General features: G+C 36.7%; 1 protein-coding gene across 2 annotated transcripts in view; it reads right to left on the bottom strand.

Annotated features, from left to right (window-relative positions):
- Positions 1 to 16,851, bottom strand: part of ADAMTS20 (ADAM metallopeptidase with thrombospondin type 1 motif 20) — a 190,033-nt gene that overhangs the window by 126,172 nt on the left and 47,010 nt on the right. For both annotated transcript variants that reach the window (XM_081247912.1, XM_081247911.1), the window contains exon 4: positions 11,310 to 11,569. In XM_081247912.1, coding sequence (XP_081104038.1) covers positions 11,310 to 11,569 — 260 coding nt within the window. The remainder of the gene's footprint in view (positions 1 to 11,309; positions 11,570 to 16,851) is intronic.

Here is a 16,851-nt window from a genome sequence, read left to right as displayed (position 1 = left end):
AATTAAGCTGAATTGTGAATCAGGCAGATGAATGACCAGAAGGCCCACTTGTTACTTCAGAGGCTTTCCCAATTAGCATGCACAACATGCTTCTCTTATCCCTAAAACTACCACCCCATATTAGGTCACCATAATGGTAGGGTATCCATGTTTGCTACTTCCTCATAAATGCATAACTAGAAATAATATTTATCAAATGCTTACTATGTGTGTGATGTGATCTAAGTTTAAATGTATTAATTCATTTAGTAATTCTCACAACAAATCCTATGAGCCAGAAACTACTGTATCCACTTTACGGGTGAGAAAACTAAGGTACAGAGAAGTTAAGTAATGCAGTCAAGGTTAGGTGTCTGGTGAGCAACGGAATAATTTCCATCCAAGGCAGTCTAGCTTCAGCTCTGACTACTATATCTGATCTTATGGAACTTCAACATTCTACCCTAAGTATTTCCCAATTAGCCCTTGGTACAAAAGTTATTTCAGAACCCTGATGTGGTGCATGCCCTAGCCCCTGACACTGTCCTGCTATAGTCACTTGAGCATGGCCTCAGAAGTCCTACACAGTCAGGAGACCTGGGTTTTAGTTCTAGCTCTTACCAGTTACAAGCCAGTTGTCTAACTCTAGAAATGGATGTATCTACTTTTTGTCTCAATACCACAACTACAGTGAGGCACTGAGCACCCTTGGTCACAGTGCCCTGGTGTGCTGGATTAGTATTTACCAGATGCTGTTGGGGAAGGGGTGTGAGAACATTGGTTTTAAAGAACAAAATCATTCCACAGTTTGAGAAAAGTTGAGTAAAAAAATTAAACAGATGCCTTCATGGAGTCTTGAATAGGCTAACATATATGCATAAATATTAAATCTACAGGAGAGGTATTACATGCAGCATCTCACACAACTACTTGGTCAAGTCCTCTGTTCCCCTTCATGGAACATGCCGAAGGACGAGTATCCCATCCCAGACTACACTGTAGGAACTGCTAGATTAGATTTCTAAGGTACCTTTTCTGTTTTATAAAACCATGGAATATTGTTAAATATTACTGTAATCACTCCACTTTAGAGTGCTATATATTAGAACATTCATGGATCCAGTTAAAGTGTATTCAATCTTTTATTCTTTTTTTATCTTTTTAAAAAATTTTATTTCATTTATTTTTTATACAGCAGGTTCTTATTAGTTATCCATTTTATACATATTAGTGTATATATGTCAATCCCAACCTCCCAATTCATCCCACCACCAGCCCCACCACCACTTTTCCCCCTTGGTGTCTATACTTTTGTCCTCTACATCTGTGTCTCTATTTCTGTCCTGAAAACTGGTTCATCTGTACCATTTTTCTAGGTTTCACGTATATGCATTAATATACGATATTTGTTTTTCTCTTTCTGACTTACTTCACTCTGTATGATAGTCTCTAGATCCATCCACATCTCTACAAATGACCCAGTTTTGTTCCTTTTTATGGCTGAGTAATATTCCACTGTATATATGTACCACATCTTCTTTATCCATTCATCTGTTGATGGACACTTAGGTTCCTTCCATGACCTGGTTATTGTCAATAGTGCTGCAATGAACATTGGGGTGCATGTGTCTTTTTGAATTATGTTTTTTTCTGAGTATATGCCCAGTAGTGGGATTGCTGGGTCATATGGTAATTCTATTTTTAGTTTTTTAAAGAACCTCCATACTGTTCTCCATAGTGGCTGTATCAATTTACATTATCACCAACAGTGCAAGAGGGTTCCCTTTTCTCCACATCCTCTCCAGCATTTGTTGTTTGTAGATTTTCTGATGATGCCCATTCTAACTGGTGTGAGGTGATACCTCCCTGTAGTTTTGATTTGCATTTCTCTAACAATTAGTGATGTTGAGAGGTTTTCATTTGCTTCTTGGTCATCTGTATGTCTTCTTTGGAGAAATGTCTATTTAGGTCTTCTGCCCATTTTTTGATTGGGTTGATTGTTTTTTTAATATTGAACTGCATGAGCTGTTTATATATTTTGTCTGTTGATTCATCTGCAAATATTTTCTCCCATTCTGAGGGTTGTCTTTTCATTGTTTATGGTTTCCTTTGCTCTGTAAAAGCTTTTAAGTATCATTAGATCCCATTTGTTTATTTTTGCTTTTATTTCCATTACTCTAGCTGATGGATCAAAAAAAGATCTTGCTGTGATTTATGTCAAAGAGTGTTCTTCCTATGTTTTCCTCTAAGAGTTTTATAGTGTCCAGTCTTACATTTAGGTCTCTAATCCATTTTGAGTTTATTTTTCTGTATGGTGTTAGGGAGTGTTCTAATTTCATTCTTTTACATGTAGCTATCCAGTTTTCCCAGCACCACTTATTGAAGAGACTGTCATTTCTCCATCCTTGCCTGCTTTGTCATAGATTAGTTGACCACAGGTGCGTGGGTTTATCTCTGGCCTTTCTATCCTGTTCCATTGATCTATATTTCTATTTTTGTGCCAGTACCATATTGTCTTGATTACTGTAGCTTTGTAGTATAATCTGAAGTCAGGTAGTCTGATTCCGCCAGCTCCGTTTTTTCCCCTCAAGACTGCTTTGGCTATCCGGGGTCTTTTGTGTCTCCACACAAATTTTAAGATTTTTTGTTCTAGTTCAGTAAAAAATTGCCATTGGTAGTTTGATAGGGATTGCATTGAATCTGTAGATTGCTTTTGGTAGTATAGTCATTTTCACAATACTGATTCTTCCAATCCAAGAACATGGTATTTCTCTCCATCTATTTGTATCATCTTTAATTTCTTTCAGCAGTGTCTTATAGTTTCCTGCATACAGGTCTTTTGTCTCTGTAGGTAGGTTTATTCCTAGGTATTTTATTCTTTTTGTTGCAATGGTAAATGGGAGTGGTTCCTTAATTTCTCTTTCAGATTTTTCACCTTTTGTGTATAGAAATGCAAGAGATTTCAGTGCATTAATTTTGTATCCTGCAACTTTACCAAATTCATTGATTAGCTCTAGGAGTTTTCTGGTGGCATCTTTAGGATTCTTTATGTATAGTCATGTCATCTGCAAACAGTGACAGTTTTACTTCTTCTTTTCCAATTTGTATTCCTTTTATTTTTTTCTTCTTTAATTGCCATGGTAAAACTTCCAAAACTATGTTGAATAAGAGTGGTGAGAATGGGCACCTTTGTCTTGTTACTGATCTTTGAGGAAATGCTTTCAGTTGTTCACCATTCAGAATGATATTTGCTGTGTGTTTGTCATATATGGCCTTTATTATGTTGAGGTAGGTTCCCTCTATGACCACTTTCTGGAGAGTTTTTATCATAAATGGGTGTTGATTTTTGTCAAAAGCTTTTTTTTGCATCTATTGAGATGATCATATGGTTTTATTCTTCAATTTGTTAATATGGTGTATCACAGTGATTGATTTGGGTATATTGAAGAATCCTTGCACCCCTCGGATAAATCCCACTTGATCATGGTGTATGATCCTTTTAATGTGTTGTTGGATTCTGTTTCCTAGTATTTTCTTGAGGATTTTTGCATCTATATTCATCAGTGATATTGGTCTGTAATTTTCTTTTTTTGTAGTATCCTTCTCTGGATTTGGTATCAGGGTGATGGTGGCCTCATGGAATGAGTTAGGAGTGTTCCTTCCTCTGCAATTTTGTGGAAAAGTTTGAGAAGGATGAGTGTTTGCTCTTCTCTAAATGTTTGATAGAAGTCACCTCTGAAGTCCACTGGTCCTGGACTTTTGTTTGTTGGAAGATTTTTAATCACAGTTTCAATTTCATTACTGGTGATTGGTCTGTTCATATTTTCTATTTCTTCCTGGTTCAGTCTTGGAAGGTTATATCCCTGTAAGAATTTGTCCATTTCTTCCAGGTTGTCCATTTTATTGGCATAGAGTTGCTTGTAGTAGTCTCAGGATGGTTTGTATTTCTGTGGTTTCTGTTATAACTTCTCCTTTTTCATTTCTAATTTTATTGATTTGAGTCCTCTCCCTCTTTTTCTTGATGAGTCTGGCTAATGGTTTATCAATTTTGTTTATCTTCTCCAAGAAGAAGCTTCTAGTTTTATTGATCTATTGTTTTCTTTGTTTCTATTTCATTTATTTCTGCTCTGATCTTTATGATTTCTTTCCTTCATCTAACTTTGGGTTTTGTTTGTTCTTCTTTCTCTAGTTCCTTTAGGTGTAAGGTTAGATTGTTTTGAGATTTTTCTTGTTTCTTGAGGTAGGCTCGTATTGCTATAAACTTCCCTCTTAGAACTGTTTTTGCTGCATCCCATAGGTTTTGGATCATCGTGTTTTCGTTGTCATTTGTCTCCAGGTATTTTTTGATTTATTCTTTGATTTCTTCAGTGAGCTTGGGTATTTAGTAATGTATTGTTTAGCCTCCATGTCTTTATGTTTTTTACGTTTTTTTCCCTGTAATTCATTTCTAATCTCATAATGTTGTGGTCAGAAAAGATGCTTGATATGATTTCAATTTTCTTAATTTACTGAGGTTTGATTTGTGATCCAAGATGTGATCTATCCTGGAGAATGTTCCATGTGCACTTGAAAAGAAAGTGTAATCTGCTGTTTTTGGATGGAATGTCCTATAAATATCAATTACATCTAGCTGATCTATTGTGTCATTTAAAGCTTGTGTTTCCTTATTAATTTTCTATTTGGATGATCTGTCCATTGGTGTAAGTGAGGTGTTAAAGTCCCCCACTATTATTGTGTTACTGTTGATTTCCTCTTTTATAGCTGTTAGCAGTTGCCTTATGTATTGAGGTGTTCCTATGTTGGTTGCATATATATTTATAATTGTTATATCTTCTTCTTGGATTGATCCCTTGATCATTATGTAGTGTCCTTCCTTGTCTCTTGTAATGTTCTTTATTTTAAACTCGATTTTGTCTGATATGAGTATTGCTACTCCAGCTTTCTTTTGATTTCCATTTGCATGGAATGTGTTTTTCCATCCCCTCACTTTCAGTCTGTATGTGTCCCTAGGTCTAAAGTGGGTCTCTTGTAGACAGCATACATATGGGTCTTGTTTTTGTATCCATTCAGCGAGCCTGTGTCTTTTGGTTGGAGCATTTAATCCATTCACGCTTAAGGTAATTATCGACATGTATGTTCCTATGACCATTTTCTTAATTGTTATGGGTTTGTTTTTGTAGGCCCTTTTCTTCTCTTGTGTTTCCCACTTAGAGAAGTTCCTTTAGCATTTGTTGTAGAGCTGGTTTGGTGGTGCTGAATCCTCTTAGCTTTTGCTTGTCTGTAAAGCTTTTTATTTCTCTGTCGAATCTGAATGAGGTCCTTGCCGGGTAGAGTAACCTTCGTTGTAGGTTCTTCCCTTTCATCATTTTAAATATATCATGCCACTCCCTTCTGGCTTGTAGAGTTTCTGCTGAGAAATCAGCTGTTAATTTTATAGGAGTTCCCTCATATGTTATTTGTCATTTTTCCCTTGTTGCTTTGAATAATTTTTCTTTGTCTTTAATTTTTTCAATTTGATTACTATGTGTCCCCATGTGTTTCTCCTTGGGTTTATCCTGCCTGGGACTCTCTGCACTTCCTGGAATTGGGTGGCTATTTCCTTTCCCATGTTAGGGAAGTTTTCAACTATAATCTCTTCAAATATTTTCTCTGGTCTTTTCTCTATCTCTCTTCCTTCTGGGACCCCTATAATGTGAATGTTGTTGCATTTAATGTTGTCTCAAAGGTCTCTTAGTCTGTCTTCATTTCTTTTCATTCTTTTTTCCTTATTCTGTTCCGCAGCAGTGAATTCCACCATTTTGCCTTTCAGGACACTTCTCCATTCTTTTGCCTCAGTTATTCTGCTATTGATTCCTTCTAGTGTAGTTTTCATTTCAGTTATTGTATTGTTCATCTCTGTTTGTTTGTTCTTTAATTCTTCTAGGTGTTTGTTCTTTAATTCTTCTAGGTCTTTGTTAAACATTTCTTGCATCTTCTCGACCTTTGCCTCCATTCTTTTTCTGAGGTCCTGGTTCGTCTTCACTATCATTATTCTGAATTCTTTTTCTGGAAGGTTGCCTATCTCCCCTTCATTTAGTTGTTTTTCTGGGGTTTTATCTTGTTCCTTTGTCTGGTACATAGCCCTCTGCCTTTTCATCTTGTCTATCTTTTTGTGAATGTGGTTTTTGTTCCATAGGCTGCAGGATTGTAGTTCTTCTTGCTTCTGCTGTCTGCCCTCTGGTGGATGAGACTATCTAAGAGGCTTGTGCAAGTTTTCTGAGAGGGATTGGTGGTAGGTGGAGCTGGCTGTTGCTCTGGTGGGCAGAGCTCAGTAAAAGTTTAATCCGCTTGTCTGCTGATGGGTGTGTCTGGGTTCCCTCCCTGTTGGTTGTTTGGCCTGAGGAAACCCAACACTGGAGCCCACCTGGCTCTTCAGTGGGGCTAATGGTGGACTCTGGGAGGGCTCATACCAAGGAGTAGTTCCCAGAACTTCTGCTGCCAGTGTCCTTGTTCTCACAGTGAGCCACAGCCACCCCCCGCCTCTGCAGAAGACCCTCCAACACTAGCAGGTAGGTCTTGTTCAGTCTCCTATGGGGTCACTGCTCCTTCCCCTGGGTCCTGATGCTCACACTACTTTGTGTGTGCCCTCCAAGAGTGGAGCCTCTGTTTCCTCCAGTCCTGTCGAAGTCCTGCAATCAAATCCTGCTAGCCTTCAAAGTCTGATTCTCTAGGAATTCTTCTCCCATTTCAGGACCCCCAGGTTGGGAAGCCTGACGTGGGGCTCAGAGCCTTCACTCCAGTTGGTGGACCTCTGTGGTATAAGTGTTCTCCAGTTTGTAAGTCACCCACCCAGCAGTTTTATTTTGATTGCGCTCCTCTTACCGTCTCATTGTGGCTTCTCCTTTGTCTTTGGATGCGGGGTATCTCTTTTGGTGAGTTCCAGTGTCTTCCTGTCGATGATTGTTCAGCAGTGAGTTGTGATTCTGGTGCTCCCACAAGAGGGAGTGAGCACATGTCCTTCTACTCCGCTATCTTGAACCAGTCCCCCAATCTTTTATTCTTTAAGTATTTGTTTCCCTGGCATATAGAATTCATATTGATTTACAGTAGGTCTCATAAAATAGTAAACATTACTTCATAGATAATTACCAAAAGGAAAAGAAATGGTATGAATTGTTTAAATAGTTTAAGAAAATCCTAGGCAAAATAAAGTTCATGCAAAGCATGAAACAAATTATGTCACTAGTAACTGACCAACTATTTTGAAATAATTTCCAAATAGTGCTTCAGCAAATGTTCATAAATGGCATGTTTAGAGACCACCTTCTTTATTATTTTAGCCATTTTTAAAAATTAAGATAATTGACATATATCATTGTATTAGTTTTAGGAGTACAATGATTTGATATATGTACATATTGCAAAATAACAACTACAATAAGTTTGGTTAACATCTATCACCATACATAGTTGCAATTTTTTTTGTTATGATAAGAACTTTTCAGATCTACTCTCTTAGCAACTTTCAAATATACAGTGCAGCATTGTTAACTGTAGTCACCATGCTGTACATTACATCCCCAGGATTAATTTATCTTATAACTGTATATTTGTACCCTCTGACCACCTTCACCTTCAAAGTCATCTGTAGAGAACTGATTTTAACAAAGTGAACACATTTTGCTTACAGAGACCATTACTCTTATCAGAAAGATGTTTTCGTTTTTAAGTTAGAAAATGACATTCTGCATATGCACAAAGTAAATATGTGCAAAGAATTAAGAACAGAGAGAGCACTGAGTTGAAGGGAAAGGTAACATAAATGGTTGAACATAAAGTAAGAAAGTAAATCATTAGTTTTTATTTTAGTGTGGTCGAAAATTTTCCCCATCCTAAATAACACCAGTAAAAGCAACTCAAAGAATTGAAAGCAATGATATTAAGTCAGTGTAATGTAGGTTAGGCTTTCTAGTTGGTAAGTGTCTCTAATAGCAACTGTGTTTTAATAAATAGGGCTAATTCCTGAGAATCAAATAATGCTCTTGAAATTTACATTATTAAATCTGTAGCAAGGTGAATAGCATCAAGTCAAACCTTTGTAAACCCAAAGGAATGTGGAGTTTTCTGACACAGTATTTCCAAGATTAATTAAACAGTAAGTCATTGCATATCAAAATAAATCTGTTGAAAAAATAATAATGCATGTAAAATTATATTTTAACCTGATCATGTCACCCCAATTCTCTAAGGATAAAAGTTTTGGAATAGCAAATAATTGAACATCTCTGCTCATTTAACACACACTTTTTTCATTAGATATAATATACACCACATATGTGCTCTTCCCAGCTAATTTTAATGTTATTTCCAGAAACTCTTTGAATAGAGATCACTAAGCTATTTTTGCAACATGAGTAAAGCACTCTAAAAGGTGAATTAAATCACACATTATTTCTATATCACTGCACTCAGATATTTTTAAACTGTTGAAAGCAAAGGAAAAGTTTGAGAAGAGAGCATAATTGTTTACTTTGTACAGGATGAGAAAGTGTAGATAATCCTCTTTCTAAATTTTGTTTATAATCGGTCTGCTCAATACTGAAAACATTCAGCAGTTTCCCCCACTATATCTGGAGCTCAACACAGAAACTCTTTCATCACTTTGAACTTTTCTTTAAACGGCTCTCAATCATATCCCAAGTCCAAATCACATATTCATGTCTTTTTCCTAAATTACTATGATCGAAAAACATTATCAATATCTCGAGTGTGTGCTTGAAGTGCAGTTAATGCCTTTTTAAAAATTAGGACAAAATATGCAAAACTTGAATGCCTTCTTCTTCAACTGGAAACATCTGGGGACATTTATGTGGAGATAGTATTCCTCTTACTTCTTTAAAGCAATTTTGGAAATGGGCTTCACAAATGGAGACAAAACAAGTTGGATTAGATTTGACAATCTCTATGTAGTGTGACCAACTGTCCCAGTTTGCTCAGGACTAAGGGATTTCCAGAGTCATGAGACTTTTAATACTAAAATAAGAAAGCCCCAGGCAAAACAAGAGTCTGTCGACTCTCCAAGTTTCCATTCACCTTTAACATGGTTTACATCTACAAATATATCTATGACCACTTTTTTTCACTAATAAAATAAAAATAACTGTCCAGAACCATAAAGTTGGCTGACTTTCTTGCGTCCTTATCTAAACATTCAACAAAAGAGAAAAAGAATAAAGAGAGCAAAAACCCCAGGTAATTTGAAGTCATCTGAAATTCAGCCTCTGAGGAGGAAAGAAAGTATGTATAAAACCAAGACTACCTCAAAAGACAGATTTACCCTCCTGAATTTTTCCTCCTGACCCATCTGTATTTGGAATGTTCCCCTATTCCTCGACCTGTGGCAGTATCTCCCTGTGAACGAAAGCTTAACACAAACCAACTGACTACATCTACAAACAGCTTGTCTAAACTGAAATTGGCTCTCCTAGTGGGACTAAAATCTAGGAAATGGTATGTGCATGCAGTGGTCTTCTGTTTCAAGCAATCTCAGAAGCAGATTTACTTTCCATGAAGTCAGAAGATCGGCTTTGTCCTTGATGAACTCTTGCTTTAAAACTCCCATGGACACAAGGTACATCACAATATCTTCTAAACAGTGATTACATTGATTTTTATGTAAAATACAGAATGACAAAACTTTTCAGAGGATGGCATCATCACCAAAATTGTGTTACTGAGAGTTATTTGAAAATTACTCTTGTGTTCCTTGACTTCTTCTAGTCATTACTTCCAAAGCACTGATATGGGAGTTGTCACTTAACATGCTACAAAACCTGTTGCATTTATAAAATCTAATATTTTCCTTCAGTATCTCTATCCCCTCCCCAGTTTTCTTAATGAGTATCTCCTTTAACCATTTAAAATTGCCAAGCTTATCCCACACTGTTCCATATAATTGATATAATTTCCTACATATCAGTCAACATCCTCCATGTCAATGTTCTCATCAGAATCCCTTCATAATGAGCATGCCACATCCATATCTAGATAATTACTTCAGATTCGGAAGTTAAAAAGTCATCAGAATAAATCTGTATGTATAGCTCTGTTGTCATTTTAAAAATTCAATTCAAGTAAACAAAAGACATCTATACTGTACAAATTTAGGAAAATCATATTGGATCATCTCTGGTTTTTATCTGTTACAATGTCATTTATTCCGAAAAAAGTATTACTTTAATCACTTATTTACTCATTCTTTAACTAATGAGTGCCCATGTCATACCAGATACTGTGTTTAGGCAGCAGAGATCATGTATACTTAGCACTTATAAGAATTTAAGATAAAATATTATACGTAAGGAAAATAACAAAGTCTTAGGATCTTTAAGTCACAATGAACTTAACTGACAAGTTCTTGTTAAAGGAAATTTATAATAGCCTATATATGTGTCCTGGTCAAGTTTTTTCCACCAAGTAGGCCTGAATTCCCTACCTGTGAAAAGAGATACTTCTAGCCATGAGATATATTCCAATATACTGGATGTGTATAAATAGGGGACCATATAATTCATCAACTAAACAAAGATACTCCTGAGAATGAAAGAGGTACTTTTAGTAATTACTTCAAAACAGCAGGACTTAATCCAGCAATGTCCCAGACAGTAGGTATATGTGTGTATATATGTATATGGTTGCCTATATATGTGCATGTATATAGGACATAGAGTGCTACCACTAACACAGAACCGGTGTTCTTTACTGGCACTAGAATTCTGTTCTAACAATACTTGCACCACCATTGCTCAAAGAGATATTAACATCAGCTCAAAAGCTCTTATAGCTACTGTGATCTTACACCCCAAATTTGCTAAAGCAGCTCTATTAGTAATAGGTTATCCTTTTATTGCCATAATAGTTTTATAACTTAAAATATCATGTGTCCCAATTTGATTTGGCGAATGCAGTAGTAGTAAAATTAATATCCCCTCCTTCTGTGCAGAAATAAGATAAGGTTTAAAAATTCAGATTCAAAGGGCAAAAGATCAATTCTACTAAGATCTTCCCTGTCACTAGGGGGCAGAAGCCATTCATGTAATGAAGTAAAGGTTCAAGAAATTTCTGTAAGTGGTTTGTTTCAAAGATTTTAGATTTTTTAGAAAACTGTCCAAGTAACAGAATGGGATACTTGCTATATACATCTATTTAAACTAAATGTCAATGAAATATTTTTGGCTTAAATATAGACAATTTGCTTACATCTAAAGTTTGGGAAAACATTTTAATTAAATGTGAAAAAATATTATGTTAAACATTTTAGGAAATACAAAGGACCCATTAAGTTTACTTACAATTGACATTAGAGTTAGTACGTAGTGCTGCAAATTCTGTCCATGATGATGAACCATTTTAGCATCAGCTGTAACCATAACTTCCACGTATCTTGGATACGATAAAAAACGTTTTTTCCTGGAATGTAATTGACTTCTTTCATCTTTCAATGATATATTTTTTGAAGAGTCTCCTAAAACTATTTCCTCCTTTATATTAAGATCTTCATTCATGTCGCTGTAGTTATGAAAGGGTAAAGTGGTTTTCTTTATTTGAATTTCTGTTGGGGGAAGAATACAATAATGTGGATTCATTAAGTTGGAGGTGACTCAAAATACTGAATAGAATAGAATAACCAAAAATATTGAATACTTACACACCTGCTTCCAATATGAAATAAAAAGACAAAAAGAAATTACTTTAAAGTGTTATACCATATTATCATAAGCATTACTACTCATAGTAATATAATGTTCACATTTTCATAGACTGCACTAACAAAACTGTATGTAAGTCTTATTTTAACAGCTATGACTATTCAAAACATATATTAACCACTGGGCAGAAAATAAAAACAAATCAAGGAGAACTTATGTTTTTTTCAGTAGGTAAATTGGGTCCTCAAGCCACTGATTGCATCTAATCTCATTACAGAGAAATATTTTGTAGGATGAAACTTCATAAATTACAGAAAAGAAACATATTTTTATACAACATGTGAAGAGCACCAACAGAAAATGAACCCATATAACAATAGACGGCTTTTCAAACCCAGAAAGTCAAAGGTTGATATAAATTGTATAATACTTGATTATATAAAATACCTGATTACTTTTATTACATTTGTTTATATATAAATGCAGTGTTAAAACTGCTGAAACCTTAGGGATTATTATGGCAACTACTTGAAGTCCTATGCATTTATAAAAGTCACTTCTAAATTCTTATTTGTGCTAATGGAAAAAAAATCATAGGCAGCATGAGTGTTTGTCCTATTTCCTTCTCTTTAAATTTATTCCTCTACTCTCTTTCTTATTTTTCTCTTATAATTGTTTAGTGAAACTATTTAGAACAGAAAAGTGGACCAAAGACATCAGGTAAGAAGAAATAAAAGGTCCTGAATAGCTCATAAAGCAAATCATCAATACCACAATCAAGATTTAGTTGTACTATAAGGATTAGACAAAATATAAAACTATATTACAGAAATAATTCATTTCACTTAAAATTAGCAGCAATCCTATGGTTGTAAAAAAAAAAGAAACAAAAGTCCTTGAACAATGTTTCCAAAGATGAACTACTTTTTCTAATTCTTAAAACCATCCTGCCTTTTAATGTTACTATGCTCTTAAGTTTTAAAAGTTATCTCAATGGGAGATTAAGGGAATCTGGCAAACTGAATATACATTCCTAAAACTTTGTCCTGCCATATTTTTCCTAGGGTGATTCAACCACCAAAATATCCATGACTAATTATTAGACCCTGGAGAAGATCCCAGATATATCTGATGAATACAAATCTCAGATTTATCAGAAAGAAGCTAAATATTAATGTTTTGATTCATTGTTTCATCCACTTCATTCAAAATAAACTTTCATTGAGTACCTACTCTATGTCAGCAAACATTTAGAAACTGAGGAGCAAACAGCATCTAATAAGGATTTCACTCTCGTGGGAAGAGAAAAAAATAAGTGAACACATATTGAAGCACTTAAATTTACCTCAAATTTGTTCTTAAATAACAATTCAACCAAAAGACAAAAAAAGTGACTCAACCTTACCAAAATGGCTAAAACTTAAAAGACTGATAATACCAAGTGTTGGTACAGCCACTTTGGAAAACTATCTGGCAATTTCTAAGTTAAGTTACACATGTACCCCATGGCCCTGCAATTACAATCCTAGATACATACCTAAGAAAAGGAAAATATATGTCCACAAAACACTTGTATAAGAATGTCCATAGCATGACCAGCATAGAGACCAATGGAACAGAATAAAGAACCAAGAAATAAACCCTCACATATATGGTCAAATGATCTTTGACAAGGGTGCTAAGGACACTCCATGGGGAAAGAACAGGCTCCTCAACAAATGGTGTTGGGAAAACTAGATATCTCCATGTAGAAGAATGAAATTGGACCTTACCTTACAACATATATACAAATTAACTCAAGGGCTTCCCTGGTGGCGCAGTGGTTGAGAGTCCACCTGCTGATGCAGGGGACATGGGTTCGTGCCCTGGTCCGGGAAGATCCCACATGCCACGGAGCGGCTGGGCCCGTGAGCCATGGCCGCTGAGCCTGCGTGTCCGGAGCCTGTGCTCCACAACGGGAGAGGCCACAACAGTGAGAGGCCCGCGTATCCCCCCAAAAAATAATAATAATTATAACTCAAAATGGATTAAGATCTAAAAGAAAGACCTAAAACTTTGAAACTCCTAGAAGAAAACAGAGGAAAAGCTTCATGACAGTGGGTTTGGCAATGATGATTTGGATGTGACACCAAAGCACAGGCAATAAATGCAAAAAAGAGACACATATGACTACAAACTTAAAAATGTATGTGCATTAAAGAATACAGTCCACAGAGTGAAAATGCAACCTATTGAATGGGAGAAGATATTTGCAAATCATATCTGATAAGGAGTTAAGCAGGTAATATACAGAATATATATATAAATATATATATAATATATATATATAAATATATATATATAAACTCTTACAACTCAATAAAAATAACCTGATTACTTAAATGGTAAAAGGACTTGAATAGACATTTTATGAAAGAGAATATAAAAATGGACAACAAGCATATAAAAAAGGATGTTCAACATCACTTATCATTAGAGAAATGCAAATCAAAACTACAAACAGATATCATTTCACACCCATTAGGATGGCAACTATTAAAAAAAAACAGAAAATAAGTGTCAATGAGGATGTGGAGAAATTGGAACCTTTGTGAACTGTTGGTAAGATTATAAAATGGTGCAACCGCTATGGGTAACAGTATAAAAGTACCTAAAAAATTTACATATAGAACTACCATATGATCCAGCAATTCTACATCTCGGTATATATCCAAACAAATTAAAAACAGGGTCTTGAAGTAATAGTTGCACATCCATGTTCATTGCAGCATTATTCACAACAGCCAAAGGGTGGAAGCAGCCGAAATATCTATTGATAGATAAATGCATAAATGAAATGTGGTATATGTATAAAATGGATTATTCAGCCTTAAAAAAGGAAATTATTTCATGCTCTGACATGGATGAACCTTGAGGATAGTATGCTAACTAAAAATGAGCCAGCCACAAAAATATAAATCCTGTATGATTCCACTTACAAGGTATCTAAAATAGTCAAAATCATAGAAACGAAGTTGAATGGTTAGTTACCAGGGCCTGTCAATATCTCACTACCTGAGATAGCTCCCAAAGTCTGTCCAGCCTGGGTGCTAAGAAATGAAACATCTCACTGGTTAATAGTAAGTTAAACAACACATTTGATGAAGCACTATGTCTTGAAGGAGTCAAACTGATAGTAAGTTAGAATAGGTGGTTCTTTGCAGGCTGAAACAATGAAAGAAACAAATAGAATTCCAAACTGGAATGAAAACACTGGATATAGTAATATAGCACAGAAAAAAAAAAGTCTCTAGAACAAAAGAATATATAAATTTTAAATTTAAATTCAATTCTGGAGTAATTAATCAATTGAAAAAGGAAAAAATAGCAAATATCAGGATCCTATAAACATTAAGAAGACATTATAAACAACTTGATGCAAAGAAATTCAGAAATGTTTTCTAGAACATTTCTGAAAAAAATACAACATCAAAACTGACCCATAAAGAATTAGGAAGCCTAATAGCCACATAACTTTAAAAAAATTGAACTCTAATAAAATCCAGTCTCAAAGGGCTTCACCAGTAAATATGACTAAACATTTAAAGAAGAAATAGCTCTACTTTCTCAAATACTTTTCTAAGAATTAAAAAAAAAAAGAGGGAGAAAGATCCCTAACATGTTTTATGAGGATTTTAAATGACGATATATCAGAATATCTTCAAGATCTGGTTTCTATTTTTAAAACAGGACTCTTTAGGACACAAAAAATACTAACCATAAAGACTATTCATTTGAGTAAGTTAAGACTTTGAATTTGTGTTTACCACTATGGGAGTAGGAGAAGGTATCTGCAATAAATATAAGTAAAGGGCTTGAGGAGTCAAGATGGCAGTGTGGAAAGATGCAGAGTTCTCATCTCCTCACAATTAGGGTGCCTGCTGGATGCTGGTAGGGGACCCCGATGCCCAAGGAGACAGGAAGTACCCCAAAGCAAACTGGTAGGACGTGGGGGCACTGAGCAGGGAGGAGAAGTGGAGGCCAGACAGAACTGGTGCCCCTGAGGGATGACTGAGAGGGGGGAGGGGTTCCCATGCCTGGAGGGACCCTCAGGGGCTCGGACTGGGGGGAACAGACCCAGCATCTCCCCTGCCCAATCGGCCAGGGAAGTCTGCCCGGCTCTCGGGCCCAGTCCTACGCCCTCAGAGGTCCCCTCCAGCCTGGGTTGCTCCTGGGGGCATAGAAGGGAGGACAGGAGAGAACAGGAGAGGCAGGTGGGAGGGGCTCTCCAGGACCAGAGGAGCAGGAAAGGAGCAGAGGGCATTTGCCCGACCCAACTGGGCATGGGGAGCCTGTTGAGTTCCCAGGACAGTCTCCCACCCTCTGAAGCCCCCTCCAGGCCACGTGGGTCCTGGGAGCATAGGAGGGCAGCCAGGGAGATCAGGAGAGGCAGGTGGGAGGGATCAGGAGAGGAGCTGAGGGCATTTTCCCCACCCACTCGAGCCCAGGAAGTCTACTGGGCTCCCTGGTGGGGTACCCCACCCTCTGAGACCAGAGGTGGGGGGCACACCTGGGCCTCTTCTGTTCCGTTGAGCCTAAGCCCCACACCCCCCACCCCAACCCACCCCAACCATTTCCAGCCCTGTGGGTACTAAGCATTTGCCCTGCCGACTGCCCAAACCTCACCCCTGCTTAGGCCCTGCCCTCCACAGCCAAGGCCTTTTTGACTTTTTCATTTTCCTCCTCTTCCTTTTTATTATTGCGGTTCTGTTTTACCTTCTGGTTGTTGTTTCATCTATATTTTTATTTTTATATTTTTTCTAACACAGCTGGATATTTTTTTGCACCCCCGCGTGGCTTGTGGGATCTTGATTCACGAGCTGCGTGTCGGGCAGAAGCTCCTGCGGTGGGAGCTCCAAGTCCAAACCACTGGACTACCAGAGAACCTCAAACCCCAGGGAATATTCATCGGAGTGAGGTCTCCCAGAGGTCCTCATCTCAGCACCAAGATCCAGCTCTACCCAACAGCCTACACACTCCAGGTTTCGAAGCCTCAGGCCAAACAACCATTAAGACAGGAACACAATCCCACTCATTAAACAAAAAGGAAAAAAATAAAATTAGACAGCAAAAAATGTCACAGATGACGGAGCAAGGTAAAAACCTGCAAGACAAAATAAATGAAGAAGAAATAGGCAATCTGCTG

Source organism: Mesoplodon bidens, assembly GCF_964165515.1.
Source record: "Mesoplodon bidens genome assembly, chromosome: 11".
Taxonomy (NCBI): domain Eukaryota; kingdom Metazoa; phylum Chordata; class Mammalia; order Artiodactyla; family Ziphiidae; genus Mesoplodon; species Mesoplodon bidens.
This window is presented reverse-complemented; position numbering and strand designations above follow the sequence as displayed.